Source organism: Podarcis filfolensis (genome assembly GCF_964270895.1).
Source record: "Podarcis filfolensis genome assembly, chromosome: 8".
NCBI lineage: Eukaryota > Metazoa > Chordata > Lepidosauria > Squamata > Lacertidae > Podarcis > Podarcis filfolensis.
This window is the reverse complement of record NC_139611.1, coordinates 3,001,607-3,022,869: the sequence shown is the minus strand read 5'-3', so window position 1 is coordinate 3,022,869 and position 21,263 is coordinate 3,001,607. Positions and strand designations below refer to the sequence as shown.

At 47.5% G+C, this 21,263-nt stretch overlaps 1 protein-coding gene across 2 annotated transcripts in view; it reads right to left on the bottom strand.

Moving 5' to 3' along the window:
- Positions 1-21,263, bottom strand: part of KCNIP3 (potassium voltage-gated channel interacting protein 3) — a 118,687-nt gene that overhangs the window by 81,060 nt on the left and 16,364 nt on the right. For both annotated transcript variants that reach the window (XM_083629624.1, XM_083629625.1), the window contains exon 2: positions 10,711-10,876. In XM_083629624.1, coding sequence (XP_083485750.1) covers positions 10,711-10,876 — 166 coding nt within the window. The remainder of the gene's footprint in view (positions 1-10,710; positions 10,877-21,263) is intronic.

Below are 21,263 nucleotides of genomic sequence, written 5' to 3'. Positions count from 1 at the left end.
CCAGTATGCACTGATTCACTGCCCGGGGAAGGCGATGGGCCATGCGGACGCCCTCAGCAGGCTACCACTACCGGAAACAGGCCCCGACCCAGCACCTGCACAAGAGGTTATGAGCCTGGAGCTGCTTCCCGACCGCCCCATTCAGGCACAAGAAGTTGCACACCATTCCAAGAAAGATAGGGTCATCTCCCGGGTCCTGGACTGGGTGTGGAGGGGATGGCCCAGCAGCAGCCCCGGGCCAGAATTCGCCGGCTACACAACCCGCAAACATGAACTGTCAGCCCACAAGGGGTGCCTGTTATGGGGAAGCAGGGTCGTTGTTCCCCAGCCCCTCCGCAAAAGGGTCCTCACAGCCCTACACGAGACACACCCAGGGGTAGTAAGAATGAAGGCCCTTGCCAGGAGTTACGTGTGGTGGCCGGGGATCGACGGAGAGATAGAGGCCTGGGTCAAACACTGCCAGGCCTGCCAAGAATCCCGCCCAGATCCCCCAAGGGCCCCAGTCCAGTCCTGGGAGTCCGCCCGAGCACCATGGTCACGCCTGCATGTGGACTTTGCTGGCCCCTTTCAGGGGAAAACATTCTTCATAGTGGTGGACTCCTACACCAAATGGCTGGAAGTCGCACTGGTACCATCCACTTCTACGTCCGCAGCCATCCGGATACTACACAGGCTGTTTGCAACCCACGGGCTCCCTGACACTCTCGTCTCAGACAACGGGACTGCATTTACGTCAGGAGAATTCCAAACCTTCACAGCGCAGAACGCCATCCGCCACATCCGTTCGGCACCATTCCACCCTGCCACCAATGGCCAAGCAGAACGCATGGTGCGGACCACCAAGGACACCCTTCGCCGCATGACGCAAGGGGATTGGGAGTACCGCCTTGCCACATTCCTTCTAGCACAGCACAGCACCCCCAGCTCAACGACTGGCCGGAGCCCCGCTGAACTACTAATGGGTCGGCGCCTTGCAATCAGATTGGACCGCCTTCACCCCGATAGAGCTCAGGATGAGGTAGTGGTGGGGGAAGGCAGGAAGCCCCGGACCTTCGAGGCCCAGGACCCAGTGTACGCAAAGAATTTTGGGGCAGGCCCTGCATGGGTACCCGCCACAGTCACCAGGGTCACTGGCCCCGTGTCGTACGAGGTGCTAACAGATGGGGGGCAATGCTGGCGCCGCCACTGCGACCAGATACGGCGACGATTCCCGGGAGAAAACCAGGAGGAGGAGGACAGGTCAGAGGAGTCCCAAGGCAACAGTGGGGCAGTGAGGCCCATAGAGCAGCAGGGGCAAGCAGGAGAGGCAGAATCAGTAAATACAGAGAGGACCCGTGAGGCCGAAAGGACACCGGAACCAGAACCACGACTGAGCGAGCCGGTTGCGCCAGACCAAACAGCCCCATCACAGCCAGCATCCTTGGAACACGAGCCAGAACCTGAACCCCGGACCAGGGAACACCCCAGGCCGCAACGCACACGTAGGCCGCCGGCGTACCTTGAGGACTATGAATGCGACCTCCCGGGCAGGACTGGAACTTAGAGGGGAGGGGTGTTATGTACTGAGTTGAATAGGATCCAAACTGCAGCAGTCTGATTGGTCCTAGAACAATAGGATTCAGAATGCAGCAGTCTGATTGGTCCTAGAACAAGGCAGCAGTATGATTGGTTGGCAGGAACCACCCAATCATGCTCCAGATAGAAGTGAATCCACAACCTGATTGGCTTACAGTAGAATTCCGGAATTAGCCAATCATGTGCAGCCCATTGTGTAAGTAATGTATATAAAGCAGATACTTTGAGGGGACTTTCATTCATTCCTCCTCACCACTATGAGCTGAATAAAGAGCATGAAATCACTTTGCGACTCTGAGTATATTTCATCCGCTCAGTCCGCTGGAGCCTGTTTTTGCATGCAGGTGAACCCCCTAAATTGCAGAGGGTTTGAGACCCATCAGCTACCCTCATCTGGCTTAGCTGGTCAGTTGAAGCTGTTTCCCAGGCTGTGGCTGCTGCCGCAGGCTGACAGCTTCTAGGAGCCACAGGTGAGAGCTGAGTCCACAGTGGGGACCAAAGGTGCACAAACCACCCCAGAAGGAGCATGGCGTGTTCCCCACCAGAGCTATTACTCTTCCTCTAACATCTCCCACCCCACCATGCTAGTAACCACTACACTTCATATCAGCAGACAAAACTTCTGCCTTGTTCCATGTCAGGGTAACTGATTCATTGAAGCAGTTGACCGCACAAGAGTGGAGAATGTTCACCCCAGCTCTGGATCTGGCCCAGCCCCCCTCCCACATTCCCACTATTTGGGCACTAACATCTGCAAGGACTCCACACCTGCCATGATGTCCAGCCCTCCATCTACCAAATGCAAGCAGGACCAGGCCGTGCATGGACAGGTTCAGAGCCCCCAAGGGCAGCAACCTCAGGAGCTCCTGCTTCCTGCCCACGCTTCTTGGATGGAAAGGAAAAGTCAGTCTCCTATGCCTCTTACAATAGGGAAAAAGAGGAAAGCCCATGGAACACAGTAGGGCTCACTTCTGACGAAATACGCATAGGATTGCCCTAAAAAGTTGTTGGGGGGGGGGACATAAATCCCTGTTTCCTGAGATCTAAAGGTGGGAGTATCCCATGCTTTGCTAAACAAGTGAACTTGGGTCCGAAAGAGAGAGGGCGGCGCTGTTCACGCAATTTACAATGGCATCATCTATGGGTATTTGCTTAGTAAACAACAGGGGCACTTCCAATGGTGTAAAGGGGAACTTTCCTCCAATGCAAAGGACAGGCCCAGGGCCCTGATCCAGCTAAGGACCACAACTGGTTAAAGCCCCCTAAATCTTACCAGGGTCCCAATCCAGATCCTCTTCCCTGCATCTTTTCCCTGCTTTAAAAAGATCCACACGGTTGCTTCTTTTCTTTCTGTTACACCAGGGCTGGATTACCAAATAGGCAGAGTAGGAACCGGCCTCTGGGCCCCATGCCTTTTAGGGGCTCCGCAACAACAGGTCAAAATAATACTGATTCTATCTTGAAAGAAAATTGCAAGCAAGCTTTCTAAGTCAAATGCTATCCCTCTGCAGCATGCACACAAGAAACCTCCATGTATGAAGCTTTCTGTGAGTTAGTGGGTCATGAGTTTCCGCCGACTCCAGATCCTAATACAACATTTGCACGCATTAGGAGATAATTTGTGAGCCCCCCACAACGGACATGGGGCCTCCACAGAGTTTAAATGTGTTACACTCACACTTCCCACATCTCTGGGAACTAGAGGACACTCACACCCACACCCTTTGGAATTAAAGCTCCAGAGTTGCTCCTGAAAAGGTTCACTTTCACACTGTGAGAGATGCATTGGGCAGCGAATGAATGATGTGGTCACACACCCAAGGTAGAGGCATGTAGAATAATGTACTCACAATTGAGGGGGCTGACTGGAAGGCGGCAAGCCCAGAGCAAGGACTCCTGCAGAGAGGCGGCAGGTGGCCTCATCTGGGAATGGGTGCTTTGCGCTCACCAGAAGGAACTTTCAGTTTTCTAATTAATACTCACAGCACCCTCCTGTGCTCGCGCACACAATTTCAGCCCTTCTGATTTCCATGGGTGACTTCCAAACATTTCCTAGCAATAGATTCATAGTGATTTGCTCTTGTTCTTTTAAGTTCAGACCCACTCTTCAGTGCAGTTGGCCATGCTTAACCCACTTGTGACTGCTGCCAAGCTCTGCACACTTGCATTCTGCCAATACTAACCCATCACAGGCACCATCTCTATGGGGTTGTTGGGGCCTTGACCCCTGCAATATTTGTAGACAGGGGGCTGAGCCCTGTAATATTGAGGGGGAAGAGGAGGCCTCTTTCTGAAGTTGGGCGCTCAGTGCAGCGTGCTCCACCACCGCTGCCCCCCTGCCTACAAATGAGGCCCAGACCACCTTGAACTGTTGCTGCCTGCCAAGGCTAGGTCAAAGCCTCCGTTCCTCAGCCGCCCGCCCACCGCTGCATCTCCGCTGCCTCCGCGGCAACTCAGCCAACACCTCCACCGTGAGGTCTCCATTGAGCCCCCCTGCAGCTGCAGATGTACTTTCGGAAGCTGGGCCACACTTCCAGAAGTACACCTGTGGCTGCCGCGGGCCTCAATGGAGGCCTTGCGGTGTAGGTGGAGGCCTTGGCCTAGTTGCCACGGTGGCAGTGGACAGCCAGCAGAGAGAAGGCAGCGGGGGGTGGCGGCCGAGCGCGGAGCCCATTTTCGCACACACGTGATGACGCAAGTGATGTCATGACATAATGGGGCATGCGTCACTGGTTGCTGCCACCAAGTCGGCGCCTCTGCAACCATTTTATTTTGGTACCTGAAATGCTGCTGTAGCCAAGATATGCACGTGTAAGACGTGGATCAGGGACGGGGAACATGTGGCTCCCAGATGTTCAGAGTACAACTCCCATCAGCCATAGCCAGTACAGTTGTGCTTTCATCAGCCAGAGCATCACATGGCCGCTCTGGCTGGGGGTGATGGGAACTGTAGTCCAAAACATCTGGAAGGCACCAGGCTTATGAAGCTTGCTCTAGGAACTGCCCCCCCCAAGAGTCCCATTCCTTCATGCAACACACTCTGGACAATGACAAACCTTGAAGGTTTGTCACCTAAACGTGGCCCTGCCTGAGCCACACTGATTTCTCAACCCTAGAGCAGCAACCACAGCGGGCTACCAGCTGTCGTAGGCTCTTAAGGTGGTCTCCCCCCTCTTATACACACTCTGAACTGGCCAGGCTCAAGTTGCTTCTCCGTTCAAGTGCAGAACCAACCTCCTCTCCTCCCTTGCAGGTGATATCTCAGTCCATTCCCCGCCACCACCTCCCTTGGTTTACAGCTCAGACTAGGAAATGCTGTGTCCACAAATACTGATCCCACGGGAAGGTGTATCAGTGACAGAGCTCAGCACCAGACCATTCCTGCTTCCCCCTGTGTTATTGGACACCAGCACGGAGGAAAAGCTGAAGCTGGGGTTCTTCAACTCTGAAAAACAACCCTGGGAGCATCAGCCGAGAGAGGCCAGGCTGGTCCTGAAGGCAGGAGGCCTCACTGGACCGGTGTGGCTTTTTCCTGGCATGGAGGTCACTGATGGAAAAAGCTTCACCAGCTAAAGTTCTGGGCTCAGAATGCCAGTAACAGTACTACAGGAGGGCAGGAAAAAGGAGAACCCTGCTGAAAGGTATTTGATCAAGAGGAGGCAGATACAAGATACTGACCTGAACCAGCCTCCACCAACCTGGTGCCCTCCAGGTGTTTTGGACCACAGTTCCTATCAGCCACAGCCAACATGGCCATGCTCCCACCAGCCTCAGCATCATACGGTAGTGCTGGCGGGGGCTGGTGGGAGTTGTAGTCCCATACATTAGGAGGGCACCAGGTTGGCAAGGCCAGTGTAGAAAATACGCAGGTGGGTTCATGGAACATGCTCTCCTGAAAGCCGCAATCTGGGTTTCAGATTAGGTTTGTAAACTGCAATAAAGTTTGGTTGATTTATTTCTCAGTGACAAAACATGTTTTCTTTTACCGTCAGGGATTTCCTCTCCTACTGAAAGTGTTAACTACGGATGCCTTTGACTAGAGATCTTGCAGGATTTCAGACATGCGAGACTGAGAATGGGAGGCATACAATTTCAAGGCCACAAATGGGGGCTGGGCTTTCTCTTTAAAGTAAGTTTTGAGACCTCAAGGTTGCAAACATGACAATAAAATATTAAAGGATCGGAAATCAGCAGGCAAGTCTAAAAGAAGCACAACTCATTCTGTTTTGTAACCTTGGATGGTTCCTAAGTATAGCATATAAAAGTTGTTGTTGTTGTTTGAGGGTCTGGTTCCAGTTTATTATTTTCTACAATTGAAGATTAGCATTTTCTGAATAAGACTATTGTGGAGTAAGCTCAGCCTGCTCATCACCTGCAGTTCACAAGCAGCAGCAATATTCCTGATATATGATATATTAGCATAATCTGATATGCAGATTATGCTGCTCACAGCCATCTGAGTATGCATAATGGCTTTAGCACTCCAGCTCACGGTGCATTTCCAAGAAGGCTGTGTCAGAGCTTCAGATACGGACAGTGTTTGTCCTGTTAGTTTCTAAAAGGCATGTGCAAAATCCACCCAATAAATCACACTCATTTCTATGCCTGAGGTAGCAATATGGGGAAACCCAGCCAGATGGGCAGTGTATAAATAATAAATTGTTATTATTGTTATTATAACCAACATCTCCAGTTTCAGTTATGTTAAACTGTGTGGATCACAGTCACTGTTGAGCTGGGTCAGTGCGAAGTCACACTTACGGACTGACCTGGCAGTTTGGAGACACCACTACAGACAACTCAGCCAGGCTGTCAAAGGCTAGTTGCCGTCAGGGGTGCCAACCTGAACAAAACAGGGGGGGCAGGTAAGCCCCACCCCGCCTAATTGATGACCTGACATAGTGCACACACACCATTTGAATGGCAATGCCCATCAACTTGGGGGGAGGGGAGCTCAAATATTTTAGTATTTTTAGTACAGCTGTTTGCTATATCGAGGGCCAGCTCAAAGCATGTTGGTGCCTGAGGCAAAATACAAGATGGTGCCTTCCCTGGTGGCGAGGCAGGGTCCCTCAGGGCACCTGAGTGCATCAGGCTGGCTTGGCAGGCCATGTGCACCCCCGTCTGTCCACTTCCTGCCCCTCTGCTTTTGCCGCCCAGGGTGGCTTCCTCATTCCGCTGAATGACATGGCCAGTCCTGCATAGACCAGGTCTTTGTCACAAAGCTGAAGCTGGAAGATACAGGGCTACATCGCTCTGATCTCTTGCATCCCAGCCGCTGGGACATTTTCTACAGTAGATATATTATTTGACCTGGGAACAAACAGAGGTGGAGCATCACAGTTCATGATGCAGCTGGCTTCCTTTCTTTTATTTTAAAACTGGCTGCACTGTACCCCTGTTTAGTTTGACAGTAAGCTGACACAAACAGAGGACTTCAGCAAGTGAAACTATCCCCCTTGAATGTCAGAAAAAGCTTCAGCTGCCAAATGTCTGAGTGGCATGGCAACATTAAAGGCACCAGAACAGGGCCAGCTAAAAAGGTGGCAACCCCCAAGTACACTGGGCAGACTTGGATCTCCTAAGTCAGATTTGTTAGGTTGCAGAATCAGTGTGACAATCCTTTGCTAAAACAGTACTGTAGTTCAGACAGTAAATTGTATGTTTGCCACTAGAGGGAGCCAGTGACCCAACAATATGTACTTTAGGTCCTCAGTCCCTTCTTCTCTGGGTACAAATCGAAAGTGAAGTTCTTTTGAAGGAGCTTCCAGAAAGGAGTTTGTTCTGGAAGGAGCGCTGCATTCGGGTTCTTCATGGCATTCAGACAACATTGCTAAAACCGAAATGCCAGTCTGTACCCCACCCCCAAATTAAAGCCAGATTTTCCCTTTCTGAGAAAACAAAAAACAGACAAACAAAAACTCTGAAAAGTAAAAACGTATAAATTTGCCATAGTAGCTGGCTGGGGGGAGTTTTCTTAGCACATCCTTTTGGTGGGCAATTTGCCATGTTGTTTTGGTGAGTGATCACTCTTGGCACACCCACTAAAACTATTTGCTCCTCAGCTGACCACCATTTTGCTTCCAGTAGCCCAAACTACCCATTTACCGATTTCCACCAATTGCCAGGTTCAGGCACCCTGAATTTCAGAAGACAAATTCAGATAATGTCAAGATGTTTACATAGTGCATGTGTGGAGTTGACCTCACAATACATGCATTTTGACTTCAGAAACCTCAACAAATTAATACAGAGTTCTTCTGCAAGACAACAGTATTACTACTACTACTACTACTTTAAAACCCCCAAAAGAAACAGATGTTGCATTTCCATTCCTTAAAAAAAACACAACACAATGCCTCTATTTTGCTGCTAAGTTTGCTGCTGCAGACGTGAAGATTTTTATTAAGGTGTGCACACAAGTAGAGGAATCCCTGTGCACATCCCTGGAACTGGAAGAACTATTGTAGAGTGTGGGGGAGAATATGTTATGCAATGTGATGTGATGGTCTATTTATGGACCGCTTTTTGGTCCAAAGGCTGCCAAGGTGATAAACTGCATATTAATACAAAAATAATATTATATGAATCAATCAAAACAATATAAAATAGCAAAACCACAAAATACCCACCAATCACACTGGATATATATTTGTGAGCTGCCTTTATGTTTCTCACGGCAGAAGCAGCTTCCCAGCCTTCTCCCTCTCACTTGGAAGCTGGGCAAATTCCCACATCTCCACTCTCATCTAGGAGGAAGCCCACCAACAGCCAATCACCTTTGCCCTCCCCGTACTCCAAAGGGGACACACAAAAGGATGACTCTCCTCCTTAGCCAACCTTCTTAGCCACTTGGGACTGACCCACCAACGGCAAGCGCTAATAGCCCCTTCCAAATAAATAGGCTTCCCTCCTGGAGGCCAGCTATAGCTGTGGCAAAATCTTGCTCTTCACAGGTTGAGTTAGCTGGCCAAATATTCCGGTTAGCAATTAAGGAGAAGGACCAGAGCAAAACGTTCCATCAAGCCCCATTCACTGGGCAGGAAACAGCAGAATGCCCATGAAACATGTGAAAGCTCTCGTGCCAATTGCACACACAGAAGAAGCAAATCTGAACAACCCATTTGTGATATGAACCCTCACCTGGAAGTGTCCACCAAAGGAACAGAATGCGTGTGCATCACTCCCCACCCAGCACCCAACCCTGCAGCTTCTTTGGCAGAAGAATGACAGTCAAACCAGCCATTCACTGGTACGCACGCCCCGCCCCCTGGACACACGCCCCGCCCCCATGGGCGATGTGCCATGCCCCCAGGACACACACCATGCCCCCTGGGACGCGCGCCAGCCCCGCCCCCGCCTGCTCTCCATCCCCAGTGCCAGAGTATGCAGCTTCGCCACTGCTGGCAGGGTTTTAGATGGGGCCATTCCTAGCCACACTTGGACTTGCCAGAGACTGAACCAGTAACCTCCTCAGCCTACGGAGCTCTAGGCCACATGACATTTCCATTTTTGATGAAATTTGGAAAATTATAGCCCAAAATTTAATTATGAATCCACAACTGGCACTCTCAAACAGTGGCGTGCAGTGAACTTTTTCATAGGGGAACAGTTAGGGCAGAAGTTTTGGGAAGGAGGTGCCAGGCTTTAATACTATAACACTCTAATTTAGCAGGAACATTTTGGGGACTAGCCTAGTCTCCCTATTCCACTGACTGTACGCTACTGCTCTCAGACCTTTCTGTTGATAGCAACCTGGACATCTCTGACAAAGATCTAATTGGGCACCTATTAATGGCAGCAAGACTAACGATTGCTAGACACTGGAGGGACACAACTGGACCTACGCTTTCATAGTGGAAAGTGTGGTATATCTCATTTCTAGTGAACCAACCCGAAAATCAAGAGTTTTTATGTATTTATAGTTTAATACTGTATTCCCATCATGTTAATGGCACTTACTGGCAATCTTATGCTTTTATATCTTGACATGTAAACAGTTTTCCTGGCCTTATAGCACAGTTGGTTAGTGTGTGTTGCTAATAATGCCAAGGTTGCAGGTTTGATCCCTGTATGGGACAGCTGCACATTCCTGCATTGCAAAGGGTTAGACTAGATGATCCTCAGGGTTCCTTCCAAACTCTCTGATTACATTATATTCTTTGTCTCCCACTTGTAATAGAGTTTTGCTGTTATTATTATGCTGTTATTATGAAGGATGCACTGTGTGGGAATTGATAACCCCAAGGATTTGCCCTTGTGCGAAGGTAAATAGCTATGTGTTCTATTGTTACTTAGAATCATAAAATCACAGAACCATAGAGTGGGAAGTGACTCTGAGGATCATCTTGTCCAGGGTTTCCCAAACTTGTCTCTCCAGCTTCAATTCCCATCATCCCTCACCCCTGGTCCTGCTAGCTAGGGATGATGGGAGTTGTAGTCCAAAAACAGCTGGAGAGACAAGTTTGGTAAACTCTGATCTAGTCCAACCCCTGCAATGCGGGAATATGCAGCTGTCCCATACAAGGACTGAACCTGCCACCTTGGCATTATCAGCACCATGCTCTGGTCCAGTGATGGCCAAACTTTGCCCTCCAGCTGTTTTCGGACTACAACTCCCATCGTCCCTAGCTAACAGGACCAGTGGTCAGGGATGATGGGAATTGTAGTCCCAAAACAGCTGGAGGGCCAAGCTTGGCCATCACTGCTGTAGTCTAAGGAACTGAACTTGATGCACTGCATTCGTCTTTGGAATAACTGTTACTGACTCAAATATGACAAATATCTGCACTGCTGATGACATTTTTATTATTCTGTACAGTCATACCTCGGGTTAAATGTGTGTTCAAGTTGCGCTCCGTGGCAACCCGGAAGTAACGGAGTGCGATACTTCCGGGTTTCGCCGCTTGTGCATGCGCAGACACTCAAAATGATGTCACGTGCATGCGCAGAAGTGCCAAAACATGACCTACGCATGCGTAGACGCGCGGTCACGGGTTACGTTTGCTTATAGATGCGAACGGGGCTCCAGAACGGATCCCGTTCGCATCTAGAGGTACCACTGTACCTAGATCTTATTCTTGAAAATAAATTTAAAAATCCAAAGAGAGCAGACGCTTCCATTGCACTCCTTACCTGATCCCTGGGGAGCAGTGCTGGAGAGGATCCACTTCACCAAGCAACATTTCATCAGAGCCTTGCGGGTGAGCCGCGGCTTCTGCCATTTCACGTTCTCCTTCCTCCCGGGGGGAGTCTGGCCTGGATCACCCAGCAGGCTGCCATCGGTCTCCTTGCTATCATCCTAAAAGAGAACAGGTACAAGAGGCCTCAGAATGGTGGTTTTCAACTCCTTCTTAGTCAAATACTCCATGTCACACGTTGTGATATCCTGAAAAGCCCCAGCCCCATACCCTCCCTGCTACCAAAGACGACGACTACTACTACTACTACTAATAATAATAATAATAATACAATTTTATACCACCCTTCTTGGTTTAAAATATAAAAACACAAAAATACATACTATTGGAACAAATAAACAAACAGACAAACAAACAAATCCTACACACACAGTTTAAAAGACAATAGATTGCTTAATTAGCCAAAGGCCTGGAAAAAGAGGAATGTTTTGCCTGTCACTTAAACATATATAGGGACACGGGTGGCGCTGTGGGTTAAATCACAGAGCCTAGGACTTGCCGATCAGAAGGTTGGCGGTTCGAATCCCCGTGACGGGGTGAGCTCCCATTGCTCGGTCCCTGCTCCTGCCAACCTAACAGTTCAAAAGCACCTCAAAGTGCAAGTAGATAAATAGGCACCGCTCCGGCGGGAAGGTAAATGGCGTTTCCGTGTGCTGATCTGGTTCGCCAGAAGCGGCTTAGTCATGTTGGCCACATGACCCGGAAGCTGTACGCCGGCTCCCTCGGCCAATAAAGCAAGATGAGCACCACAACCCCAGAGTTGGCCACGACTGGACCTAATGGTCAGGGGTCCCTTTACCTTTACTAAACATACATAACGACAAGCCTCCCTGAGGAGAGCATTCCACAAGAGGGAAGCCATTTCAGAAAAGACCCGTTCTCATGCTGGCACCCTCCAGACTTCTCATGGTGGAGGCACATGAAGAAGAGCCTCAAATGATGATAGCAGGGTCTGGGGATAAGCGGTCCTTGATGACAAACTATGTAGAAACTGGTAATAAATTGGTAAAACACAAGGCACACCCTGCCTTTCGCACTGCTCACAAATTGAGACTGGGTTTGTATATTCAGCCCCAAAGAATGGAAGATTCCAAGAGGCATCACAAGACTGAACTGGTCTACCAGGCACTTCCAGACCATTGCTGTTTTCGGGTGTGATTCAGTTAGGTAAAGGTAAAGCAAATTCAGGTGACACTATTAAGTTGGTATTGGAATTAAGTCTCAGGTAGCAACACATACACACACCAAACTTTTTGCCATAAGGAAGGTGATGAGGAAAATGCACTGGAAAGTGTGGGTTAACACTGCCTTGATGCAACTCTGTATAACTGCTCCCCCAAAACCAGAATGAATGCTCAGTAAAAGGTCAATGTCTTCTATGTTTCCCACAAATGTTGTGCAAACAAATAAGAATGAGTGCTCAGTAAACAGGGTGCCTGGAAGCAGCCTATGACTGGCAGGGCGCAGGGGATGGCCAGGAGAAGAGGGGAATATGAAGTAGCTGAAGTAAGAGACTGTAAGCTTCTTGTGGAACTCTTCAAGGTGCTCACAGAGTTCTGGCTGAAAAACTCTGCATTTCAATTAACAATCAGGGGACTCTATGAAGAGATCCAATTTCGACAGGACAACTTGGTTTATGCATAGTTCATCTTAACTTGCAAGGGAGAAGAAGGTCTGGCAAGTGTTAGAATCATAGAATCATTGAATTGTAGAGTTGGAAGGGACCCTGAGGGTCATCTAGTCCAACCCCCTGCAATGCAGAAATCTCAGCTCAAGTATCTTTGCTTAAAAGCCTCCAAGGAAGGAAAGTCCACAACCTTCCAAAGGAATCTGTTCCACTGTTGAACAGCTCTTACTGTCAGAAAGTTCTTCCTGGTGTTGAGTCGAAATCTCCGTTCTTGTAACTTGAAGCCATTGGTTCAGGTCCTTCCCTCCAGAGAAGGAGAAAACAAGCTTGCTCCCTCTTCCTCGTGACAGCCCTTGGGATATTTGAAGATGTGTTGATTTGGCAGCTCAGCTCTTGCAAACCTTATCTAGCTGATCTGACTTGCTATTACAGTACAATTGTTTCAGAAATGCATCAATAACATAAAACCAAAGAAAAGCTAAAGAAGAGGCAGAAGCATAAATCAGCCACAATATCAGTAGCTACATGCCTTAAAAACCAGTTAGCATATCTAGTATCAGGCATTACCAGCTTAAAAAGCAGCTAGGTCATTCATTATCTCAAAAGATCAAAACTGGTTTGAGGAAAAACGCATCAAAGCACAATATTTCATTTTTAAAAAAACTATAAAGCTTCATTCTAGATGATCTGTTTATTGAGTGTTTATCTTGATTTGTTAGCATAAAGGTGCCACTCACACTTAAAGCACATAGGTACTCCAAACAATCCTGTGAAACATAGTTTACCCTTTACAGAGCTACCTTTAACAAACTACAGTTCCCATGATTCTTTGGAAAAAGCAGCGTGTTTTTTTAATGTGTTTAAGAACACATTAAAAAAACACGCTGCTTTTTCCAAAGAATCATGGGTGTGGGTGTGACCAAAGTTTGTGGGGAGGTTAGATATTGGTGACTGAAGCATTCATTTCGATCTGTTTGTGGGGAGGTTAGACAATGTTGCATCAAGTAATTGCTGTTCCAGACTTCCTGGTACATCTTTCTTACTGAAAATTGTTTGATTCAGGAGAGAAGTGGTTTGTTGCACAAGAGCTCCAGATCAACTTTAATTGTACAATATGAATATTCAGACATGTGATTACCGTATTTTTTGCCCCATAGGGCGCACCAGCCCATAGGATGCACCTAGTTTTTTTTGGGGGGGGGGAAATAAAGAAGAAAAAAATATTTCCCCCCCCAGGCGTGGGGCTGGGGCGTGGGAAGCTCGAACTTCCCCCGCCCCCACCCCCCAGAACAGGCTGCTCTCCGCAAGCCGTGGGAGCCCTCCCACAGCTTGTGCAGAGCTACCCGAAGCCCGGGCGCGACTGCTCAGCACGCCCCAGGCTTCGGGATGCAGGCAGCTCTCCGCAAGCCGTGGGAGCCCGGTGGGAACTCCCACAGGCTCCCAAGGCTTGCGGATAGCTTCCTGAAGCCTGGAGAGCGAGAGGGGTTGGTGCGCACCGATGCCTCTTGCTCTCCAGGCTTCAGCGAAAGCCTGCATTCACCCCATAGGATGCACACACATTTCCCCTTCATTTTTGGAGGGGAAAAAGTGTGTCCTATAGGGCGAAAAATGCGGTAAATTGTACCCAAAAATAGCAACAGCCTGGAAGCGCCTCAAGAAGGTGAAATCCTGTAGAGCGAGTGAAAGTCTGGCCAAGCAGGAAATGAATTCAAGCTCCTGGGAACTTTCCCTGCAGTTAGCTGTCCAACTTTCTTGTTTCTTCCAGCCAAGCTGATTTCTCCCTCCCACCTACCCAGTTTTGTGTCTGGGCATGTGACTGAATCTGCCACCTTTCCTTTCTGGGACCAACAATGGCCGACTTCCTCATCTCTGACTTTTGCATGGCTATAGAAGGGTTTGGCTTCTTGGATCATGGTCTCCACTTCCTTGAGGAAGGACTTTTGGCAAAAGATGGGCTGCACCTCACAGCAGTTGGCAAGAATGTGTTTGCTAAGCGTCTGAGAACCTGATCATGAGAGCTTTAAACCAGATCTTGAAGGGGAGGGTGACAACATTACAAACGACAGAAGAACACCTGATACTGGGGATAATAGCCTCATTGACACACAGGAAACTGAAGTGGTGCTCCAGAAAACTGCTAAAGGGCAAGAAACTACAAGAAGGAAGCAGCTGGAGGGAACGACTCATGGTTTAAGTTGTCTCTACACAAATACGCAGTGTATAGGAAACAAGCAAGACAAATTGGAGCTTTTATCACAGGATGGCAAATATTACCTGATAGGCTTTACCTGGTGGGATTTGACTCATGACTGGAATGTAGGAATTGAGGGAAATAACCTATTTAAAAGGACTAGACCAAACAGGAAGGGAGGAGGAGGAGCATTATATGTAAAGGATGTGTAGAAATCCATGACCTGGAGCATGGAAAGCATGGAAAGCATGGAAAGCTGAGTGAATGGGTAAAAACTGTTGAAGAAATAAACAACAGTAACCTTACTGTGAGGGTCTGCTATAGACTGCTTGGCAATCTGCCTTCTTAGGGCCTTTGTGGATCAGGGGAATGCTGTGGACATAGTGTATCTTGAGTTCAGTCAAGCTTTTGACAAAGTCCCCCATAATATTCCCGCGAGGAAGCTGGTAAAATGTGGGTTGAATGAGGTAACTGTTAGGTGAATTTGTAGCTGGTTGACTGACCGAATCCAAAGAGTATTCATTAATGGTTCTTCATCATCCTGGAGAAAAGTGACAAGTAGGGTACCATGGGGTTCTGTCCTGGGCCCACTGTTGTTCAACATCTTTATAAACAACTTGGATGAAGGAATTGAAGGGATGCTCATCAAATTTGCGGAAGACACCAAACTGGGAAGGGTAGCTAATGCCACAGAGGACAGATTCAGAATTCAAAATGATATTAACAGATTGGAGAACTAAACACAAACTAACAAAATTTCAGTAGGCCCAAATGTAAGGTTCTGCACTTAGGATGTCCAAATATAGGATGGGAGGGATGACAACGCCTGGCTTACTAGCAGTACGTGTGAAAAGGATCTAGGGGTCTTGGTGGACCACAAGCTTAACATGAGTCAGCAGTGTGATGCAGCAAAAACAACAAAAGATAATGCCATGCTAGGCTGCATCAACAGAAGTATAGTGTCCAGATTAGTACCATTCTATTCTGCCTTGGTCAGACCACACCCAGAATACTGTGTCCAATTTTGGGCACCACAATTTAAGGAGGATGTTGACAAGCTGGAAGGTGTGCAGATGAGGGTGACCTAGATGATGATGAGGAACACCCGAAGGAGCCAAGCCTGATGAGGAACACCTGAAAGAGCTGGGTATGTTTAGGCTGGGGAAAAGGAGACTGCGAAGAGATATGATAGCCATCTTCAAATATTCAAGGGCAGTCACATGGAAGATGGAGCAGTTTGTTTCTCCTGTTCTGGAGGGGAGGACCTGAACCAATGGCTTCAAGTGACAAGAAAGGAGATTCCAATTAAACATCAGGAATAACTTTCTGACAGTAAGAGCTGCTCAACAGTGGAACAGTCTCCCTCAGGAGGTTTTAGATTCCTTCCTTGGAGGTTTTTAAGCGGAGATTGAATGGCCATCCGTCAGCTGAGATTCATGCATTGCAGGGGGTTGGACTAGATGACCCTTGGTGTCCCTTCCACCTCTACAATTCTTTGATTCTATTATTATTGCTTGCTTGCATGCATACCATCATCATTCCAGCAAAAAGAAAAGTGGAGCAAGTGGTTAATGCACCTCTGCAGCCAAGCTAACTTTCTGAGCCTCTCTTGAGATACTCCATAAATTGGCCCTTTTCCTCAACAGCATTCCGAACAAAGGACAGGTTTGGCTTGGCTTCTGTTCTGCTAAGGTGACAACTCTGCCAAAGGGCAGCAAATCCTCACCACACCCTGTTGCAAGCTAGCTACTGTAGATGCTTCCCTCCCCTCATGCACACCTTGTTTAAAAATAGGCCACGGTGCTGCTGCCGATGTGTTCTGGATTCTAGCCTGCCTGGCTGCAGAGACACAGCGGATGATTCAACCCTCTGAAGTGGTTTTGTGTTCAGCTAAAGCATCTTTAATAGCTGGAGAGCAAGCCTAGCTTTTGGAGAAGTGGGGGAAGCTGTGCATCATTTTCTGAAAAGCACTTTTAACATGCAGATGCCATTTTAGGTCTGGCTGATGTTACCTCCTTTAAATTCAGATTCCATGTTCCCACTCCAGTTAGCTCATTTCTGCTCCTGGATTTTGCCTCCGGGTCACAGGGACACAGGCAGCTGTATTATTTCAACAAATCTTTTCAGACTATGACTTGCATTAAAACATTTACTCATTTACTGAACTTCTTAAATTAGGTTGTAACTTAGGTCTTAATGGGTCATAACGCTTGGTGACAGTCAGCTCCCCAAGGCAGCGAGTTAACATTTGTTATGAAGAGCAGGAAACCCTTTAATCCCCTCTCTCACCCCCGGAAATGTAAAACTTGATGTAATGTAAACCTTTGCCAACCTGATGTCCTCCAGTTTTGAACTACAACTCCCATCAGCCCCAGCCTGCACATTGTAGTCCAAGACAATTGGCAGTCACCAAGTTGGTTCAGGCTGTCTTGCTGGCATGCTATGCAAAAAAGCCCTCTGGGCACGGTTTGATGTTTCTATGCCAACAAAATATATTCAATGTAGGTTTTAGCAGAAAGAGTGGATCATCCTACATTCCTTCTTAAAACAGAAAGACATAAGGAAAAAAATGATTTGAGGTTGGTGAGAACAACAAAGTGCAGTACAGTAGTATCTCAGTTATCAAACGTAATCCATTCCGGAAGACTGTTCGACTTCTGAAATGTTCAAAAACCGAGGTGCAAAGGTCTGACTGCAACTGAAAAACTGAAAAACAGGCAGCGGAAGCCATTCAACTTCTGATGCGTGTTCGAAAATGGAAGCGATTACTTCCAGTTTTTCGGCATTCGGAAACCGAAACTTTCGGCTTGCAAGACGCTCAAAAACTGAGGTACCACTGTATTAACATGTTCTATTTTTACAAGAAGCAGCTTCAGAACATAGACCAGCAAATGTTTGTCCAACTGCAGATGACAATGAACTAAGAAGTACATATAACTGACCAGGTAAACAGGTCATTATATTCTATCTGTCTTTTTGCTGGATCCTTCTCTCTGTGTGCATCAATAATTCAGACAAGCGTCTCCCCCTTTTGTTTTCGGCATTCGCAGGTTGTTCATTATTTATCGGTGTTGGCCTTGTTGCCACCGGCTGGCACACCTGTTTCAAAAGCCAGCGGCACAGGAAGATCAAGCCGCTCTTTGAAGGAGGACCATTCCGCACAGAGTCTCCAACAATCCCAAAAATGGTTCTGTCACAAGACAGTATTTGGTCATGATTGGCAGGCAGGGACCATAGCCAGCCTTAGAGTTCAGGGGGCAGTGCACCATAAAGGGGGGGGGGTAGTTCATCCCTACCTACATATTTATGTATTCATTAAGGATATAATTAATGATGAGAATGAGAATGGCCATCATTATAACTGTTACCTGCACAGGCATTGCAGCAGAGCTAGGCCAGGATGCCAGAGCAAACCATTCTCCTACTTCCTCTCCTATTTTCTTTGTCTTCATCCTTCCATCTACCCAGCCTCTGGCTGCCTTTCCTATCCCCTCCCTTTTCTCTTCCTCATCCTCCCTCAGCTCAATTCATTTTCTTGTTCCCTCCATCCTGCTCCACCTCATCCTTCCTTTTTATATTTCACTACTTTTTTTTTGCTCCCCATCCTCCATTTATTCACTTCTCTTCCATTTCTCCCTTTCCCCCCGTCTCTCCAGCCACTGTCCCTTCTCTCTGTGATCCAAATCCTCCAACCAGCAAAACTACAAGTGCTTTACTCTCCTCTCCCACCTCCCCAAGAAGTCTGTGTATTTACACAATTTTAAATTGATGGGAGTATTACTGCAAAACATCTGTAGGGCACCAGGTTGGGGAAGTCTGTTCTAGAGGGTTCTGACCAGGTGTTCGTTATTACCTGGCCTGAAATGCCCAGTGTTCCCTCATCCAACTGCTACCTTTGATAGCATGAGGAGCAGGGAAGTAATTCACAAGTCATGAGCCAGGAAAAATCAACCAATCCAGGCAGGGCTTCAGGGAGCTCTGACTTCCCACTCAGCCGCTCAGTGTGAATCATTGTTCAGGGCTTATCTCCTTCTAATCAGCCTCTGTGAGAGTCAGACAGGTGTACCAATTCCCTCCCTGCATTGAGGAACAGTTGAAGGAGCTGGGTATGTTTAGCCTAGAAAAGAGAAGACTAAGAGGAGATATGATAGCCATCTTCAAATATTCAAGGGCTGTCACCTGAAAGATGGAGCAAGCTTGTTTTCTCCTGCTCTGGAGGGGAGGACTCAAGTTACAAGAAAGGAGATTTTGACTAAACATCAGGAATAACTTTCTGACAGTAAGAGCTGTTCAAGAGTGGAACGGTCTCCCTTGGGAGGCTGTGGACTCTCCTTCCTTGGAGGTTTTTCAGCAGAGGTTGGATGGCCGTCTGACATGGATGCCTTAGTTGAGATTCCTGCATTGCAGGGGGCTGGACTAGATGACCCAGAGTCCCTTCCAACTCTATGATTCTGTATGTAAACTCTAAACAAATCCATAGTGGAGTCCCTTAGTGAAATATACTCAGAGTCGCAAAGTGATTTCATGCTCTTTATTCAGCTCATAGTGGTGAGGAGGAATGAATGAAAGTCCCCTCAAAGTATCTGCTTTATATACATTATTTACACAATGGGCTGCACATGATTGGCTAATTCCGGAATTCTACTGTAAGCCAATCAGGTTGTGGATTCACTTCTATCTGGAGCATGATTGGGTGGTTCCTGCCAACCAATCATACTGCTGCATTGTTCTAGGACCAATCAGACTGCTGCATTCTGAATCCTATTGTTCTAGGACCAATCAGACTGCTGCATTCTGAATCCTATTGTTCTAGGACCAATCAGACTGCTGCCTTTTGGATCCTATTGTTCTAGGACCAATCAGACTGCTGCAGTTTGGATCCTATTCAACTCAGTACATAACACTTAGACTGTTGGATAGCGTCTTGTAGGCCTCTTTCCAGCAACTCCTGCAGCCAAGCTGGTGTCAAATGTATTGCTCTGTTTTCATTTGGACCACATCAGCAAGGGCAAGAGGAGGATATTGTCGTCTGGGCAGCCCAGGACCTCCATACACACTACCCAGGACTGCACCCACTTTGGTGCTGGTAACACAGCGGTTTAATTTCACCCCTGGAGGCACACTCCATTGTCTCTCAAGACAGACAGATGCCAACAACAACTGCTACTGGGTATTTGCGCACATGAGGCTTAATACGTGTTTGATGCCTCTTTCACCCACGGTGCTTGTTGATCATCCTGAATAAGAACCGAGGAAGCTGCCTTACACCAAGTCAGGCCATTGGCCCATCTAACACAGTATGATCTACACTGACCGGCAGTGGCTCTTCAGAGCTGCAGGCAGTGAAAACTGCCAGCCCTACCTGGAGACGGCAGGGATTGAAACTGGACCTTCTGCTTGCAAAGCAGACGGTCTGCTCTTGTTGTGGGAACAGGGATTCTGGACCAGTGTAAGTTTTTATGGGCTTGCCTTTCAAGCCAATCTAAGCAAAAAACACTTCATTCCTCCTGTTTGTGCAAATGCATCTCCAGCCACTGCCCTCTCAAGCTGGAAAAACTTCCATGATCTGCTGAGAGCTGGATTACCAGTTTCTAACATCTTTTTGAAAGTCTACCATATGTTCTGTGGGCAATTGTTCTCAGTTACTTTTCGGCTGCCTTGCAGTAAGAGAGAGGTGAATCTGTCCTTTTCAGTTTCTCTCAGTTTCTAATTTTTCCAATCTTAAATCCAGTTCTCCACATTTCTACATCAATTTGTATTAGTTATCATGAAAATTCATTAGCATTTAGTGCAAATTTATCCTAAAGCGTTAGTTTTTACATGCAATTTTCCCTAATATGTTTTCCCTAAAATAATGTGTTTTTATCTGCTATTTTCATTAATACATGCATTTATATGCACACCTTCCCCTAGTACATGCATTTTTCAATACATTTCTTGGCTGGGAGAACTGCTCTGCAAAAATCAGATAAGTGTGAATTTTGAAGGTTGATTTGTATATTATTGTTTCAGGAACTGCAAATTAGGTAGGTTCACTTTTAAATGCAAACTCATTGTTTTTTCCCTGTATTATAATTGCAATTGACATAAAAATGGCGGTGGGGGGGGGGAGGTCATTCCCAATTTTCAGCTTTGTGCTTTTGTTTAGTGCAAAAAGCAGTAAGAGGAAGCAAACTCTTGAACCAGTGAATCAGTCGTCTTTCTCTGGGTCATCTTTTCACGCTCTGAGTTGCTACCAACACAAGTGTGCCCTTAACAGGCTCTACAGACAATCCAGGTTCCCTGACAAGCACATCCCTGTGACACATGCAAACATATTATTTGCTTCATTCATACTTTATGCTTTTAAACGTACACGTAAAGCAGATAATGGGTGAAGGGTCTTCATCGCTTGTCTTCTTCTGCCATGATGGTCATGTTCTGCCTCCACTGTCAGAGGCAACAAACCTTTGAACACCAGTTGCTGGGAACTGGAAAGGTGGAGTGTGGTTGGGCTCATGCCCTGTTTATGGGCTTCCCCTTGGGGCATCTAGTTGACCATGGAGATGGGCCCTTGGCCTGATCCAGCTGAGCTGTCCTTACAAAGTCAGTGTAGTCTTATGGGCTATTGCACTCATCCCTTGTTAACCTCCCCTCCCTTCGCCTGATGCCTTCCTCCTCATTCACCCCT